This window comes from Prionailurus bengalensis, chromosome E2 (assembly GCF_016509475.1).
Source record: "Prionailurus bengalensis isolate Pbe53 chromosome E2, Fcat_Pben_1.1_paternal_pri, whole genome shotgun sequence".
In the NCBI taxonomy this organism is placed as follows: Eukaryota; Metazoa; Chordata; class Mammalia; order Carnivora; family Felidae; genus Prionailurus; species Prionailurus bengalensis.
The window spans coordinates 15,210,115-15,226,371 of record NC_057352.1 but is presented as its reverse complement, the minus strand read 5'-3'; the positions used below and the strand labels follow the sequence as shown (position 1 = coordinate 15,226,371).

The 16,257-nt window shown below is 50.8% G+C and overlaps 1 protein-coding gene across 1 annotated transcript; it reads right to left on the bottom strand.

The window, feature by feature from the left end:
• Positions 1-905: 905 nt before the first annotated feature.
• Positions 906-6,439, bottom strand: LOC122494292 (interferon lambda-3-like). Its single transcript, XM_043599358.1, has 6 exons — positions 6,272-6,439; positions 5,844-5,883; positions 1,684-1,724; positions 1,413-1,553; positions 1,249-1,332; positions 906-1,121 (listed from the first exon to the last, which is right to left on the bottom strand). Exons 1-6 carry the CDS (start codon positions 6,437-6,439, stop codon positions 1,026-1,028), a joined length of 570 nt encoding a protein of 189 aa, XP_043455293.1. The 3' UTR covers positions 906-1,025.
• Between the last annotated feature and the right edge of the window lie 9,818 nt (positions 6,440-16,257).

Below are 16,257 nucleotides of genomic sequence, written 5' to 3'. Positions count from 1 at the left end.
AAGTGTCCTCCCTAATGCCCCTTCCCCATTTAGCCCACCCCCCCCCACCCACAACCCCTCCAGCAGCCCTCAGTCTGTCCTCTGCATTTAAGAGTCGCTTATGTTTTGGGGAGCCCGGGTGGCTCAGTTGGTTAAGCGTCCGACTCCGGCTCAGGTCATGATCTCACGGGTCGTGAGTTCGAGCCCCACATCAGGCTCTGTGCTGACCCCTTGTTCAGAGCCTGGAGCCCGCTTCGGATTCTGTGTCTCCTCCTCTCTCTACCCCTCCCCTGCTCATGCTCTGTCTCTCTCTGTCTCTCAATAATAAATAAACACTGAAAAAAAACCCAAAAGAAAACAAAAAAACCCAACTTAACAAAAAAGAGTCGCTTATGTTTTGTCCCCCTCCCTGTTTTTATATTATTTTTGCTTCCCTTCCCTTATGTTCATCTGTTTTCTATCTTAAATTCCTCTTATGAGTGAAGTCATATGATATTTGTCTTTCTCTGACTGACTAATTTCACTTAGCATAATACCCTCCAGTTCCATCCACGTAGTTGCAAAAAAAAATTTTTTTATTTTAATAAAAATTAAAAAGGGGCGCCTGAGTGGCTTAGTCTGGTAAGCATCTGACTTCTGCTCAGGTCATGATCTCATCGGTCGTGAGTTCAAGCCCCACATGGGGCTCTCTGCTGTTAACATGGAGCCCGCTTTGGAACCTCTGCCCCCGTCTCTCTGCCCCTCCCCTGCTCGTGTGCACCACCCACCGTGCACTCTCCCAAAAATAAACATAAAAAAAACCCTCACAAACTTAATCCATACAAACACACACACAGTCCCACACCACGAGGAGCGTTTTTTTCCTCATTTTTAATTTGCACAATGTTTACAAAAAGTAGAAAAATAAACATTTTATCAGGTCCGAGTTTGAGAATTCACGCACATGAATTCATAAATCATGATTTGGTGGCAATGAATTAAGAAAAGTGGTGGATGCATAAGTAATACCTAAGGTGTTGGGACAGGGTGCAGGTGGCTGTCAGGGGTCACACACACAGGTCTCCGCTGGTGACACGTTTCAGGTCCCGGGTGAGGAGGCGGAAGAGGTTGAATAGGACAGAGGCCTCCAGGCAGCCGAGGGACTCCGGTGGGGAAGAAGCGATGGGTCAGTGACTGCCTGTCATCTGGACTTCCGGTGGGGAAGAAGCGATGGGTCAGTGACTGCCTGTCATCTGGACTTCCGGTTGTGCTCAGACACCGGTCACTCACCTTCTTCGGGGCCTCGTGGAGACACTGCACCCTGTGATGGAGGCGGCCTTGGGGCCGGGGGCCTGCTTCAGACTGAGCCGAGACCTGGGGGCAGAGGAGGGTGGCGTGTGAGGCAGGGCCGGGACAGAGAGGGACATTAGGGTGGGTGGTCAGAGCGCAGACACGGCCTGGAGCTCGGAGTGCATGTGGCGCAACGTGTGAAGGGGCTGGTCCAGGATGTCCCCCTGGGACCCGTCGGCCACGGTCCCCAGGACCTTCAGCGTCAGGGCCAACTCAGCCTCCAAGGCCACGGGGCGCTCCCACACCTAGGGACGGGAGACAGAGGCAGGTGAGAGAGGACAGGTTGGGAGGGTGAGGAGAGAGGGACGGTGAGAAGGAGAAGGGGAGGGGGCCGGGTGAGGGTGGGGGTGGGGGTGGGCCTGACTGTCCCCTTACCTGCAGCTGCCGCAGCTCCCAGGTCCTGGGGAAGAGGCGGGGGCGGGGCGTCAGGTCCGGGCCTGCAGGGCGAGTGACTCTTCCTGGAGAGCAGAGGCAGAGGTCGGCCTGTCAGGCGGCGAGGAGACCACCCCAGTAGGACTGGATGGTGCTAACAACAGGAGGTTAAGTTGCGAAAGGACTGGCAGAGTCCCTCAGAGTCTGCCCACTGCAGGGCTGATGGGGGGTTAGCCCAGGGAGGGAAGGGTGCAGGTGTCCCGCTGGGGAGTGCGGAAAGGTAACCCACAGAGGGAGGGGAGGAGGTTAGCCCGCAGCTCTTGTGGGGACAGAGACTTGAACTGGGCCAAGTGGCAGCCCCCGGCATCCAGGAGGGTCCCGAGGGGCTGGGGGCCGGGCACTGCTCCCGTCCGGTCTGGACCATAGCAAAGAGCGCCAGCGTGCGTCCCACAGCCGGATCTGTGATACGGAAGGACAGAAAGGCGAGGGCTAGGGCAGCAGCAGGGGCCGAGGGCGAGGGCTCTGGGGAGGGGGGGGGTCGTGGGCGGTGCTGTGGGGGCTCGCTCGGCTTCATTCCTGGACTCTGGTCTTCCTCAGCAGACGGGGGACTCCAAATGTCAAAGAGGCTGTCCCCCGGGGTCCTCAGTCTTGTCGGGCGTCCTCTCCCGGGTCCCAGCTGACTGTTCTGTCTGCGTCCCCGAAGAACGTGCAGCTCTGAGACGTGTCGTTCCTGCCCGAGCCCCATGGTGCAGCTTTTAACCTGGACAGATGGGCAATTCCGGCTGATGTAGGAAAAGTGAAAACTTTCGCTTGCCAGGGGAGGCCCCCAGGCCGGGGAAGCCCAGAGCCAGCCGAGCATCTGGAGCGAAAGAGAAACCGGATTCAGTGTTCGCCTAGGCGAAGGTGAGTTCCGAAGGTGAATCCTCAGGGCTGGGGCAGCGCCGGCCCCACCGGGAGGGGTCACGGTGCCCTGAAGGGACTAGCTTCAGGACTGGGGTGGGAGGGGACAGAGGGACTTGCCTTTCTACGGGACTCCCTAATATAGGGAGGGGAGGGGTAAGGCACCCTTGGTGGGTGGTGCCACAGGGAACTTGAGACTTCCAAGAGGGAGGCGGTTCAGGGGCTGGGAGAAATCCCAGGGAGAAGGCTGGCTGGACGCAGGCAGAGAGAGTCAAAAAGCTAAACATCCAAGAACAGAGAGGACACCAACCCTTCCCCACCTGTCCTCACCTGCCATTCATTGACAGAGAGCCCGCATGCACACCTTCCATCGTCCAGGCACAGAGAGACCCAGGGATCTGACGCTCTGCTAAGGAATGGGGGGTGGGGTGTGCCCAAGGACTTCAAAGGAACCAGCTGGTCACCAGTGGTGACAAACGCCTTCACTGATTCACCGGGTGCTTATTCGGTCCCCATTTTGTCAGGCACTGCTCAAGGTGCCAGGAATTGAGCACCGAAAACAAACAAACACAAAACGACCCTTCACAGAGCTTGTTACTAGAGAGGAGTAAGAGACAGTGTCCGGGGTTGGGGGTGGGGGTGGGGAGCGTGGCGTATGTATTACGTCAGGTAACAGAAAATGGGGGGGGGGAATAATGAGAGAGTGCGGGATTAATGAGGCGGCCTGAGAAAGTGACATGTGAGCAAAAGCCTAAAGGAAGGGAGGGAGGGAGCTATGTGAACATCTGAGAGTCAAGGCAGCAGCCAGTGCAAACGGAAAACAGAGACACCCCCCCCTCCTTTTGTCGAGCACTTCTGTGTCTCACCAGGTCACGGAAGCTTTGCCACAAGGCGGTATTGAATGCCCGTGAGAACACCAATTGCATACTGTGCTTCGCCTGCCTTGTAAAGAGGTAGTAACCTGCGGGGACTCAGAGAGGTTGAGAGACCTGCCCAAGGTCACACAGCACATAAGTGGTGAGGGCAGGGATTTAATGAACTTGGTCTGACACCTGGACAGTAACCACTGCAGTCTCTGGCCTTTGTGTAGCTGGAACTTCTGGACCCAGAAGGGATGAATTTTTGGGGGGAGAAGGTGTTGGGTCCTTTCTGACACGTGATCCCCGCCTGCATTGATAATTCCAGAGAAAGGGTAAACAGAAGTCCTCAGTTGGGAAAATCTTTGAGCTCTGATACAGAAAAATGTTTCAAAGCCAAAAGCAGGGATGTACCCCAATCGCCTACCAGGGCATTGTCAATTTCTGTCAATTGCAAGGGCCTTAATTCAGGGGAGAAGACATTGGATCAACAGCGAATTCTGAAAGTGGATAGAGTATCTCAAAATTCCTAAACTTCAGGCTTGTTTTTCTCAGAAAGGAAGTTCAGTGGGGGTGATTAAGAGCATAGGTTCTGAAACTAAAGGGTCTGGGCTTCAGACCTGGCTCTGACTTTCACTAGCTGTGTGACCTTGAGAATGAGGATCACAGTTAGCAACAAAGATCGCCAGCCCACAAATCTGGACAAGTTTAAAAAGCACAATTGTGTACTTCTCTGTGTGTGGTTATTTAATGGAGACCATTTATTAAGACCACACCATGACCTCACCTGGAAGCTTTATAAACACTATTTCAAAATACATTACTCATTTGCAAGGACAGTGTCATAATGTCATTGCATAGATGAGAAAACCGAGGCTCAGAGAGAAGCAATTTGCCCAGAGTTACTCCATAATTAAATGGCAGGATCAGAACTGAAATTCAAGTCACCTGATCTCCCTGGTTCAGCATTTTTTTTTTACTGGACAGTGCACCCCAAAATGGTCACAAGGAAACAACCAATGCAAATGCAATAATATTTAATAATTGGCCATAAATTAACACCCGCAGACAGAATTGCAGATACACACAGGAATTTTGCAAATACAAAACGTGCGTAAGTAACAAATGAAAAAACTACAATAATTTAAGGACTTTAGGCCTTTCCACTACCAAATCCCTCAGGGAACGTATGCCGCCTCCCCATTGGGGAGATTCAAGAATCACAGATTCAGACAATCCCAAAGTGGGCGTTGAAGGTTCAGATCAGGGCCTGGGACCTGCCCTGGGAGAGGGCCGCTGGGATTCTGGGAACCACGGAAGTAGAAACTGGTACATGGCGCGTGGGAGTCAAGGCAGACTCCAGACTCAAGTCTCTTCCTGCCACACCAGGCGCCTGGAAGATCATGCGTCCCACGGAAATATCGCTGCATCCCGGGGGAACTCGTTCTGGCCTTGGGAAAAGCACCCGCACCTCTGGCACCCAGTGCCGGTGGGTCGAGGTCCCGCCAACCGAGGCTGAGGATCTCCCGAGCTGGCTGAGAGACCCGCCTGCTGCAAAGGACCCCCCAGAGGGCGGGGCCCGAAGCCTCCCGCCCGCAGAGCTTCGGGTCCCAGGCCCCGCCGAGCCCAGGCCGGATCACAGACAAGGCCCCGAGTCTGCCACCAGCCTCAGGTCCCACGTGAGCAGGCGCAGGAGGTTGAAGATGACGCTGGCTTCGTGGCACCCAGGCGAGTCCTGGAACCCGGGAAGGAGGCGGAGGCGGGCTGAGCCAGGAGTCCGAGCTCCCATCCCGTCTCAGCCTCGCACGGCTCCCTCCCTGCAGACTCACCGCCTCCCCGCCCGCGGCACTCGCAGCTCTGCGTGTTTGGGGACGCGTCCTCGGTGGCCTGAGGGACTTCCTCCAGGAGCCTGGCCGGACCAGCTCGAGCTGCAAGGGGAACAGGAGGGACGTGAAGACGGCGAAGAACCCAGTGTCCCTGGGACTCTGCCCGTGAGTGACTCTCCCACCGCAGACCAAAGCCCGGTTAGGGGGACACCGAGACGACGCGAATCGTGTCTGGGCCGGCTTTTCGGTTCGGGGGACAGATTGGCCTCGCGGGGAGGCCCGGGGGCGCAGAGCGAGCCGGAGGGGCCGGGGGCGCGGGCGGTACTCACGCAGGCCCCCACGTCCCGCCTTGCGGCCGCTAGCAGCTCCAGGATCGGGCCGGTGCCGGGGAACCGCTCCGGGCTCCGCAAGCGGCTCAGCACGGCCTGGGCGTCCTCGAGGCCCCGGGCCACCAGGCGAAGCCGCGCGCACGACTGTGGGGAGCAGGCGGGAGTTCGAGAGGCCGCGCCCACCGCCCGCGCCGCCCCCCGACGGCTCGCCCGCCTCACCCAGGGACGCGGAGGGTCCCTCCTTGGGCGAAAGGAGCAGTTGCGCGGCCTCCAGCTCAGGGTCTCCTCCTCCTGTGGGACAAGGGTCGGGGTGAGGCTGAGCCTCCTCGCTGCGCTCCCCAAGCGCTGGGAAGGCGGGGATTCCTACACGTGGGACGCTCCCGGCCGGGGACGGTTGTGCGGATGGTGCACCGAACCCCGTAGCTCTCGGAAGGCCTGGACGGTGGGCCGAAGGCACCCCGCGGTCGCCTTGCGAAGCCCGGCGCCCCGACGTGGAACCGAGTCGGCCTGCGGGGGCGCCCTTTGGGGCCTGGCACAGAGGCAGAGCGTGTGCTGCCCGCAGGGGCGCCCCGCAAGACGCCGCGGTCTGAATTCTGCCCTGAGATCCGAGGCGCGCCTGCTGGGCGCTGGGACGCAGGGGCCCCTCGGGGACGGGTGGAGAGGTCGGGGCGTCACTCACGTAGCGGTCCCTCAGCGCCTTGACCGCCGCCACCGCCCTGGGCTCCAGCGAGCGGTAGTGTGACAGTAGGCAGCGCCGGGGTGTCGTCACGCCAGGGTCCGCCGCCTCGCCCGCCGTCACCAAGACCCACAGCCCCACGGCCACCGCGGCTGCGCCTCTCGGCCCCATCTCTGCTCCTGCGCAAGGCGAGGCGCCAAGAGTCCAAGCCCCTGCCTCTGCTTGGCGTGGCGCCGGGACCGATGCTCAGGGCGCGGGCCCGAGACACGCCGCGAGCCCGCAGCCCCCTGGTGCCGTCGGCCCGTCTCCGCTCGCCGCTCACCTGCACGCTGTCCTCGGTGCCCCCTCGTGCTGCTGCAGCGCCCGCCTTCCGCTGTCCCCAGGCTGGAGCCCACCTTCGACAGCGGCGCCCGCAGGGTCCATGCGGCTTTTATGTGCGGGGCTGGGAGACGGTGAGCAACCGGACTTCCCCGTCCGGAGCCGGCTAAGCTTTCCGAACGTCAGCGCTGGGGCGCCTGCCCGGGGCTGAGGACTTTACCCGCCTGCGGGCCGGTGCCAGCCGTGGCTCGGCCCCAACCCTCTGTCCTGAGCCAACCGCTTGGGTCTGTTTTCTGGACAGCTGTTTGTCTTGCGCGCCCGCGCGGGCCTTTCTTCTGCACTCTAGGAAGGAACCGAAAACATAGCTTTTCCTTCCCTTCCCAGGGACAAGAGTGGCAGGTGTCCCCACACCAGTGCCTGCCCTCAGGGAGCTCCTGGGGCAGGTTTGTAGTGCCCTGTGGGCAGCAGCTTCCTGGCTTCACAGTCTTGTCTTCCTCTGTTTCTTTCTTTTTTTTTCCAAGAAAAAAATTTATTTATTTATTTTGAGGGAGAAGAAAGAGAGAGCAGGGGAGGGGAGGGGTGGGTAGGAAGAGAAGGAGAGAGAGAGAGAGAGAGAGAGAGAGAGAGAGAGAATCCCAAGCAGGCTCTGAGCTGTCAGCTCAGAGCCCCACGTGGGGCTGCAGTAGACAAAGCTGAGATCATGACCTGAGCCGAAATCAAGAGTCCGCACTTGACTGTTGAGCCACCCAGGCGCCCCTTGTCTTTCTCTGTTTATCTTTCTTGTCTCGCCCTGAATATTCCCCCTGGGTTGTCTTGGGTTTTCCTCATCGGGGTCTTTGACAAACTCTCTCTGGCTTCCTTGGCCTGTTCTTAAATGATATGTATTCCTTTGCCAATTATAAATGTGCGTTTGCTGTTGAAAAGTGGAATCACGGGGCACCTGGGTGGCTCAGTCCCTCGACTCAGGTCATGATTTCACAGTTGGTGAGCTCAAGCCCCGCGGCGGGCCCTGTGCTGACAGTTCAGAGCCTGGAGGCTGCTTCGGATTCTGGGTCTCCCTCTCTGTCTCTCTGCCTCTCCCTGGTTCGTGCTCTCTTTCAAAAATAAAATAAACGTTAAAAAATTTTTAAAGGACTTAAAAAAAAACAAAAGTGAAATTACATTTTTCTCAGTCATTGTTCATAATAATTGGAGCTAATTTCTACTAAACACTCTCCCTCTGCTGGGCCCCACTTGAAGCTCTTCTCTTGTATTTAATGCTTGATTCTTCCCAGCAGCGTTGCCACAAAGGTCCTCTTATTTGCTGACACTTTATCAGGGAGGAAGCTGAGGGACAGAGAGACCGAGTCCTGCCCGAGCTCGCATAGCTTGGAGATGTGACTTTGGGACTGCCGGTGTTATTATCGGTGATGCTCTACAATCTATATAGACTGGGCTGTGTGCAGAATAGCTTAGGTATGTTTTGGCCAAGTTCAACCAAGCTTCCTTCATGAGACCACCTCTAATTTATTATAATTATGTTCATTAATAAATATTGATAATTACAGGCAAGTTGTGACTCTTTCAGATGTAGGGCTTCCTCAGCATCAATGAGAAAATTGTTTTGTTTTTTCAGTGTTTATTTTCTTATTCAAAGGTGTCAAGGTTTTAAGAAACGTCTACATGGTTCATATGTAAGAACTCTGGGTGGTTAGGCGTCTGACTCTTGATTTCAGCAAAGGTCATGATCTCAAGTTCATGGAATCAAACCTCCCCCCACCCATTAGCTAGGAGCTTGCTGCCTGGGATTCTTGGGATTTTCTCTCTCTGTCTCTCTCTCTGGCTCTCCCCACCCACACACGCACGTGCACGCACACAAGCACACGCACATACACACACACACACACTTTCTCTTAAAATAAATAAATACTAAAAAAAAAAAAAAACAAGAAAGATAAGAACTCAGAAAAATCATGAGAGAAATTCTATGGAAATGTTAGAAAGGATCCCCCAAAGTGTCCATGCAGCCTGTTTTCCAAGCTTCCATTACCTCTCCCCCACCCATCCCCACATCCCCCATTTCAGTTGGAGATTTGGATAGTTCCAGAAGGAGACTTTTCCCCCTCCCCCATCCCTGGGATGGGATATGTGACCTGGCTGCAGCCCTTTACCGCAGTTGTGCCCCTGGCTCCAGTGACTGGGTTTGTCGTGGATACATGACCTAAGCTAGTCCAATCAAAATCAGACATCTTGGGAGAGAGGCTGTCTTCGACCTCTACTGAAGAAGTCCGAGTATAAAGCCGGGGAGCTCTTAGCACCCATCTTGGAATGTGTAAGGGGGAACAGCTTCCCCACCTGTGGAAGGAAACCCGAAACATAAAACAAACAGAACTGGGAGGTTCATGATGTCCTATAGGATCATACCTTACCCGAAGCCTTCCCTTAACTCCCGCATTCTGGTTTTATAAGTCTGTAAACTGTCCGCTGTCCAAGGTGGCTTGAGCTGGGGTTTTGGTTGTTTGCCACCTTATTAGTTAAGGTGATTCGTCCTTGACCAATATCCACTGTGGGGCTGAACAGCAACCACATGTCTCCAAAGACCAAAGAAGTACAAGTAAGATTGGTAACAGCAGGAGGAGTGGAGGGCTGGGACAGACTCAGGGAAGCAGACTCAGATTCTGGACAATCAGGAATCCAGCTATGAGCCCCACCAGGCACGGTATTGAGCTGGAGTTACGTGCGGTAGAAAACAACATTTAATACTCTTGTACATTTGTCCCCTCAACATTTCTGTGTTGAAATCCTAATCAGCAAAGATGATGGTATTGGTTGGTGGCACCTTTGGGAGGTAAGTAAGTCATGAATGGGGTTAGTCCTCTTGTGAGAGAGACCCTACGGAGCTCCCCAGCTCCCTTCTAGCACGTGAGAACTTTGCCTCCCAGAAGAGGGCCCTCACCTGACCAGGCACCTGCTCTTGGACTTCCCAGCCTCCAGCACTGTGAAAAAGAAATTCTGGGGGCACCTGGTTGGCTCAGTCAGAAGAGCATGCAACTCTTGATCTTGGGGGGTGTGAGTTTGAGTCCCACGTTGGGTGTAGAGATTACTTCAATAAAAAAAATCTGAAGAAAAAAAAGAAAGAAAACTTAAAAAAAATCTGTTGTTTATAAACCACCCAGTCTGTTTTGTGACAGCAGCCAACCGGACTAGGACAAATACCAATCTATAGCTTTCTTGTGATCCACTCACTGTGTGTGACCCATACTCTGCTAAAAAAAAAACAAAAACAAAAACAAAAAAAAAAAAACTGCTTCAAGGGGCGCCTGGGTGGCTCAGTTAAGCGTCAGACTTCAGCTCAGGTCATGATCTCACCGTTTGTGAGTTCGAGCCCCACGTCGGGCTCTGTGCTGAGAGCTCAGAGCCTGGAGCCTGCTTCCGATTCTGTGTCTCCCTCTCTCTGCCCCTCCCCCGCTCACGCTTTGTCTCACTCTGTTTCTCAAAAATAAATAAACATTAAAAAATATTTTTAAAAAACGCTTCAGGCATTTTAGGAACAAACACCAAAAAAGCTGTTTGTGAGTCCAACTCAAACATGATTGGGAAATCGGGTCAGTCGGTAAAAATGGTAGAACCACTCTGAAAAACAGGCTGGCGGTTTCCCATAAAACATGCAACAACGGGGCGCCTGGGTGGCGCAGTCGGTTAAGCGTCCGACTTCAGCCAGGTCACGATCTCGCGGTCCGTGAGTTCGAGCCCCGCGTCAGGCTCTGGGCTGATGGCTCAGAGCCTGGAGCCTGTTTCCGATTCTGTGTCTCCTTCTCTCTCTGCCCCTCCCCCGTTCATGCTCTGTCTCTCTCTGTCCCACAAATAAATAAACGTTGAAAAAAAAAACCATGCAACTGTTAGGTCCAGCCAGCAACTGCTCTCCTGGACCCTCACTCCGAGGAAATGAAAACGTATGTCCACCCAATAAGCTGCATGCAAATGTCCATAGCGACATTAGGAAGAGCCCCAAACTAGAAACAGCCAAGGTGTCCCTCAAAGAGTAAAACAACTTCTGCTACATAGATACCAGGAAGCAGGGAGGAATAACTGATACACGAAAAGAAACCTGGATGAATCTCCAGGGAATTACACTCCGTGAAAAGAGCCATCCCAAATGGCTACACACTGCATGATCTTACTTATAGAATATTTCTGAAATGACAATATTTTAGAACTGGAGGCTAGATTAGTGGTTGCCAGGGGTTAGGGACAAGGTGGGTTGTGGACAGGGACAGGCGGGTGTGGTTATAAAAAATAAAAGCGACTTGGGGATCCTTGTGACTGAGTTGTTTTGTCTTGACTAGTGGTGGATACATGAAGCTACACGTGTGATAAAACTGTGTGGAACTAAATGCACACACACACACACACGCGCGCACACACACTGTATATGAGTAAAACTGAGGCTGAGAGAGAGGGAGAGCACAGGAGGGTCAGAGAGAGAGGGAGAGAGCGGATCCAAGCAGGCTCTGCACTGTCAGCATGGACCCCGACACAGGGCTCTATCCCACGACCCCAATCATGACCCGAGCCGAAATCAAGAGTTGGACACTCAACCAACTGAGCCACCCAGGTGGCCCCAGGATCTCTCAATAAGATGCGTGGATTGCATCAATGTCATTTGCCTGGTTGTCATATTGTACTATAATTTTGTAAGATGTTTTCACTTGGCGGGGGAGGGGAAAGAGCGCATAGGCTCTCTCGTATTATTTCTTACAATAGTATGCCAAGCTACAATGATCTCAATAACAATTTCAATGAAAAAATACGCCGGATAAAAATGAAAATTATCTGAAGCAGGTGACCTGCTCACATGTGCAATCTGGGCAAAAGTGGGCAGGTTAAGGGAACCAGCACCAAGGGGTGGTGTTGCACCCAGAGGCTAGCAACATGGAGAGCTCGTCTATCCATTGAGGGGCGAGGCTGGGACAGAGAAACAGTAACACAGCCACTGTCAGACATCCGTCCTGCACAGAGGGAACCAGGAGAATGTTCACCTCCCCGCTTCAGTCTCCTGCTGAGCCCAACCTCTCCTGGGCTGAACCCAACCATGAGCCAGAGCTCACCGATGCCGTGTCTCAGGGCTCAGTACAGGCTGAAAATAGATCTGGTCAGTGGCACAGAAGCAGAAGGTTGGAGGGCCAGCCCAGCGTTTTACTCAGCCATATCAGCAAGTCTAGAGGTCAGATCAACAAGCTCTAACTCTTAGAAAGCTCTCAAATTTGTTTTCATCCTACCAGGAGTTAAATAATGGATGAGCTAGCATTTCCCCCATATCCAATGAATTGATTTTAGTTTTTTTTTTTTTAATTTTATCTTTAAGCAATCTCTACACCCAGCCTGGGGCTAGAACTCACGACACCAGGATCAAGAGTTTCATGCTCCACTGACTGAGCCAGCCAGGTGCTCCGAGTTGGTTTTAATTTTTAATTACTCAGGTAGATTTCCTTCTCCTTGTAAGGAATTAAAATATTACTGATAAGGTTAAATATTCCAAGGATTATCTCCTCAGTTCCCATGCCTTCCCCAGAGATACCCCACTATCTATTAATCTATTTGGGACACAAGTGCTTGAAGACCTTTTTACACATTTTGAGGTACGTGAAATAGCTCGCAAGGCAATTTGTGTGTGATTGTGTTGATCCTTTTTATTTTCACATAATTTCAGATTTGCATGCAGTTGTAAGAAATAATACAAAGATCCTGTGGGCCCTTTACCCCATTTCCTCCTGATGGTAACATCTTGCAAAAGTATAATACAGTATCACATCGATACAGTTAAGACACAGAAAATTCCATCACCACAAAGGTCCTTCCTGTTGGCTTTTCAACAGTCACATTCAAACCCCTCCATCCACTCCTGAAGCCCTTGTAAACACTAGTCTGCTCTCCACTTCTTTCTTTCTTTCTTTCTTTCTTTCTTTCTTTCTTTCTTCCAGAGAGAGAACAAGCAGGGAGAGGAGCAGAGAATCTCAAAAATCCCCAAAGAAGGCTCCACACTCAGCACAAAGCCCAGTGCCGGGCTCGATCCCACCACCCTGGGATCGTGACCTGAGCTGAAATCAAGAGTCAGATGCTCAACTGACTCTGCCACACAGACGCCCCTATCTGCTCCCCGTTTCAACATTTCTGTCATTTTAAGAATGTTATGTAAATTGAGTCATGTCGTATATAATTCGGGGGGATGGGCTTTTTGCACTCGGCATAATTCTCTGGAGCTTTCCACAGATAGTTGCATATCAAGAGTTTGTTCCTTTTTATTCCTGAATGTTATTCCATGGTACGCATGTACTATAGTTTGTTTAACTGTTTAACTGTTCAAGGACATCTGGATTGTTTCCAGTTTGGGGCTGTTACAAATAAAACTGCTATAAACGTTCACATGCAAGATGTTGTAGGAACATAAGTCTTCATTTCTCTGGGATAAATGCCCAGGAATACAATTGCTAGGTCATGTGGTGGGTGCATGTCTGGTTTTTTAAGAAACTGCCAACCCTTTCTTCCAGAGTGGCTGTACCATTTCTCCATTCCCGCCAACAACAGGTGATCAATCTCTCCTACATCCTCACCAGCATTTGATGTTGTCTTTATTTTCTGGTTTAGCCATTCTGATAGCTGTGTAATGAGTGCTCATTGTGGTTTTCATTCGTATCTCTCTAATGGCTAATAGTGTGTCTTTTCACGTGCTGAGTTCCCATCTGTGTATCCTCTTTGGTGAAATGTCTCTTCGTGTCTTTTGCCCATGTAGACTGTTTACGTTTTGTTAAGCTTTATTTAAGTAATCTCTACACCCAACATGGGGCTCGAACACACGACCCGGAAATCAAGAGGTGCGTGCTCCACTGACTGAGCCAGCCAGGCGCCCCTGGACTGTTTAATTTCTTACTGCTGAGTTTTGAGAGTTCTTTGTATATCCTAGATACCAGTCCTTGATCAAATACGTGGTTTGCAAATATTTTCTTCCAGTCTTTAGCTCATCTTTCCATGCTCTTAGCATGGTCTTTCCCAGAGGAAAAGTTTTCGATCACCTGCAGTTGATGACTTTTTCTCTTACAGACTGAGCCTGTGTCAAGTCTAAAAACTCTTTGCCTACCTCTGGATCCCAAAGATGTTCTTTGTAAAATTTTTTTTTCACTAAAAGTCTTATAGCTTCATAGTTTACGTTTAAGTCCATGATTCATTTTGAGTTAATTTTTTATTTTAGGTCTGAAGTTTAGAGCAAGGTTCACGTTTTGGCTTATGGATGTCCAACTGCTCCAGCACTGTTGGTGGGAAAGGCTACTTTTCTCCACTGAACCGCTTTTGCACCCGCAAGTACTTCTGAACACAGTAGTGTATTGTTCAGCAGTGTACTTTTTTTAAATCTCAGCTCTGCTTCCACTTGGCTGTGTGATCTTAGGAAAGCTCTTCCCTCTCTCTCTCTCGCTCTCTCTCTTTCGAGTTTTTATTTATTTTGAGACAGAGATCGTGAGCATGTACGCATGTGAGTGGGGCAGGGGCAGAGACAGAATCCCAAGCAGGTTCCTCGCTGTCAGCCCAGAGCCCCACGCAGGGCTTGATCTCATGAACCCTGAGATCATGACCTGAGCCAGTATAGAGTTCGACGCTCAGCCAACTGAGCCACCCAGTCACCCCAGCAGTGTACTTTTTTTCACTCTATAATATAGGGTGAAGATTCTTCCACGTCAACACATATAGATCTACTTTATTCTATTTAACTGCTGCAGGCCTCGCTTACCCTGGAGTTCATGGACCCCTCCCCCCCATCACCACACTAAGACTCAAGGGAGAGTGAGCTTGCATGAGAAAAAGATGCATTTTCATCTTCACTAACCTCTGAGAGTCAGTATTTCTTTCCATTAGGAACGTAAGCAACAGGGAAAAGTGGGGAGGAAAAAAGGAATGTAAGCAACAAAATACAATCGGATTAGCAGAACCTGTGACTTTGTTGCTAAAAGAAACCACAGATATTTTCATGGCACATTACAGACGGGGCACATATCTTAACTATCACATCCTCTCATTACTACCTCCCAAGTATAGTAGTCGTGAAACCTATTGCAATATCTTATTACTTAATGCATTAATAAAGAGGCGTGTGTATTATTGCAAACTTGTTCTTATGTTTTGGTAACTGTGTTTCAATATAATCAGTGTTCTTCATAGTCCTGTGTACTTATTTACTTATTTATTTTAGTCCTGTGTATTTAATGTTATGCATTAAAAACACATTTGTGAACCAAGGCGTGATTATAGCAAGGCTGCAGGACACAAGATTAATATACGAAAGTCTCTGGTTTTCTTGTATAAAAGCAATGAACAATTTGAATTTGAAATTTAAAACACCATTTATGTTAACACCCCCCCCCAAAAAAATGAAATACTTAGCTACGAATCTTTTTGAATAAAGCATGCAGCCCTTTCATATTATTTTTTAAATAATTTGTTAGGCTTATTTATTTTTTGAGAAAGAGACAAAGAGCGAGAGGACTTGAAGGAGCGGCAGAGAGAGAGAGAGAGAGAGAGAAGGAGAGAGAGAGAATCCCAAGCAGGCTCCACACTGTCAGCATAGAGCCTGACATGGGGCTCGATCTCACAAACCGTGAGATCATGACCTGAGCCACGATCAACAGTCAGACACTTAACTGATTGAGTCACCCAGGCACCCCTTAGCTACACATCTTAGTGAAATATGAACAAAATCTAGGTGAGGAAAACCACAGAACTCTAATGAAAGAAATCGGAGATCTACAGAGATATTCCATGTACATGGATAAGAAGACTCGATATTGCCAAGATGTCAGCTCTTCCCAAATTAATCTCTAGCTTCAACACAATCCAAACAAAAATCACAGCAAGTCATTTGTGGGTATTGACAAACTGAAAATCCATACAGAGATTCAAAAGACCCAGAACAGCTAACGCAACGTTAAAGGAAAAGAACAGAGTGGGAAGACTGACACTCCCTGACCTCAAGGCTCCCTATAGAGCTGCAGTAATGAAGACAGTGTGGTGTTGGTGAAGGGCTGGGCAAATCAGTGGAACAGAGTGAAGAGCCCAGGAATGGACCCACACAAATACAGGCGATGATCTTTGAGAAATACTCAAAGGCAAATCAGTGGAGACAAGAGAGTCTTTTCAACATGGGGTATTGAAACAAGTGGACGTCACGTGCAAAAAAAAAAAACCACGGATCTACACACAGACCTTATGTGTTTCACAAAGTTAACTCAATACGTGCCATAGAGCTAAATAATAAAATGTAAAACTATGAAACTCCCAGGACACCGCACAGGAGAAAATCTAGGGGACCTTGGATTTGGTGATGACTTTCTAGGTACTCGGCAAGCACAACCCATGAGAGAAAAAAATTGATGAGTTCATCTTTAGTCAACTTGAAAACTTCAGCTGGGAAGAGAATGAAAAAATTGCTCCCTCCCTTCTCCACCAGCCTTGAGAACCACGGCTTTAACAAAACCTGGAAATAGCATCAGTGCCCACCAAGAGGGGATCGGTTCTTAAATGATCCCCTTAGACTGGAAGCCTGAATAGTGGTCTGTGTGGGATGTTTTCCATTGCCACTCCAGCCTCACTCTTCCCACCTTTCCAACCTGTGCCAGACCCCAGGAGGCTGACCTTTGGCCTCAGTT

Bases quoted from the DNA above. Each gene is read 5' to 3' on its own strand.
- LOC122494292 (XM_043599358.1), bottom strand. From the start codon at position 6,439: ATGGGGCCGAGAGGCGCAGCCGCGGTGGCCGTGGGGCTGTGGGTCTTG. The intron at 1,554-1,683 runs GTAAGGGGACAG...TCCCGTCCCTAG, and splicing joins GGGAGCTGCGGCAGCTGCAG to GTGTGGGAGCGCCCCGTGGC. The intron at 1,333-1,412 runs GTGTCTGCGCTC...CTCTGCCCCCAG, and splicing joins TGCACTCCGAGCTCCAGGCC to GTCTCGGCTCAGTCTGAAGC.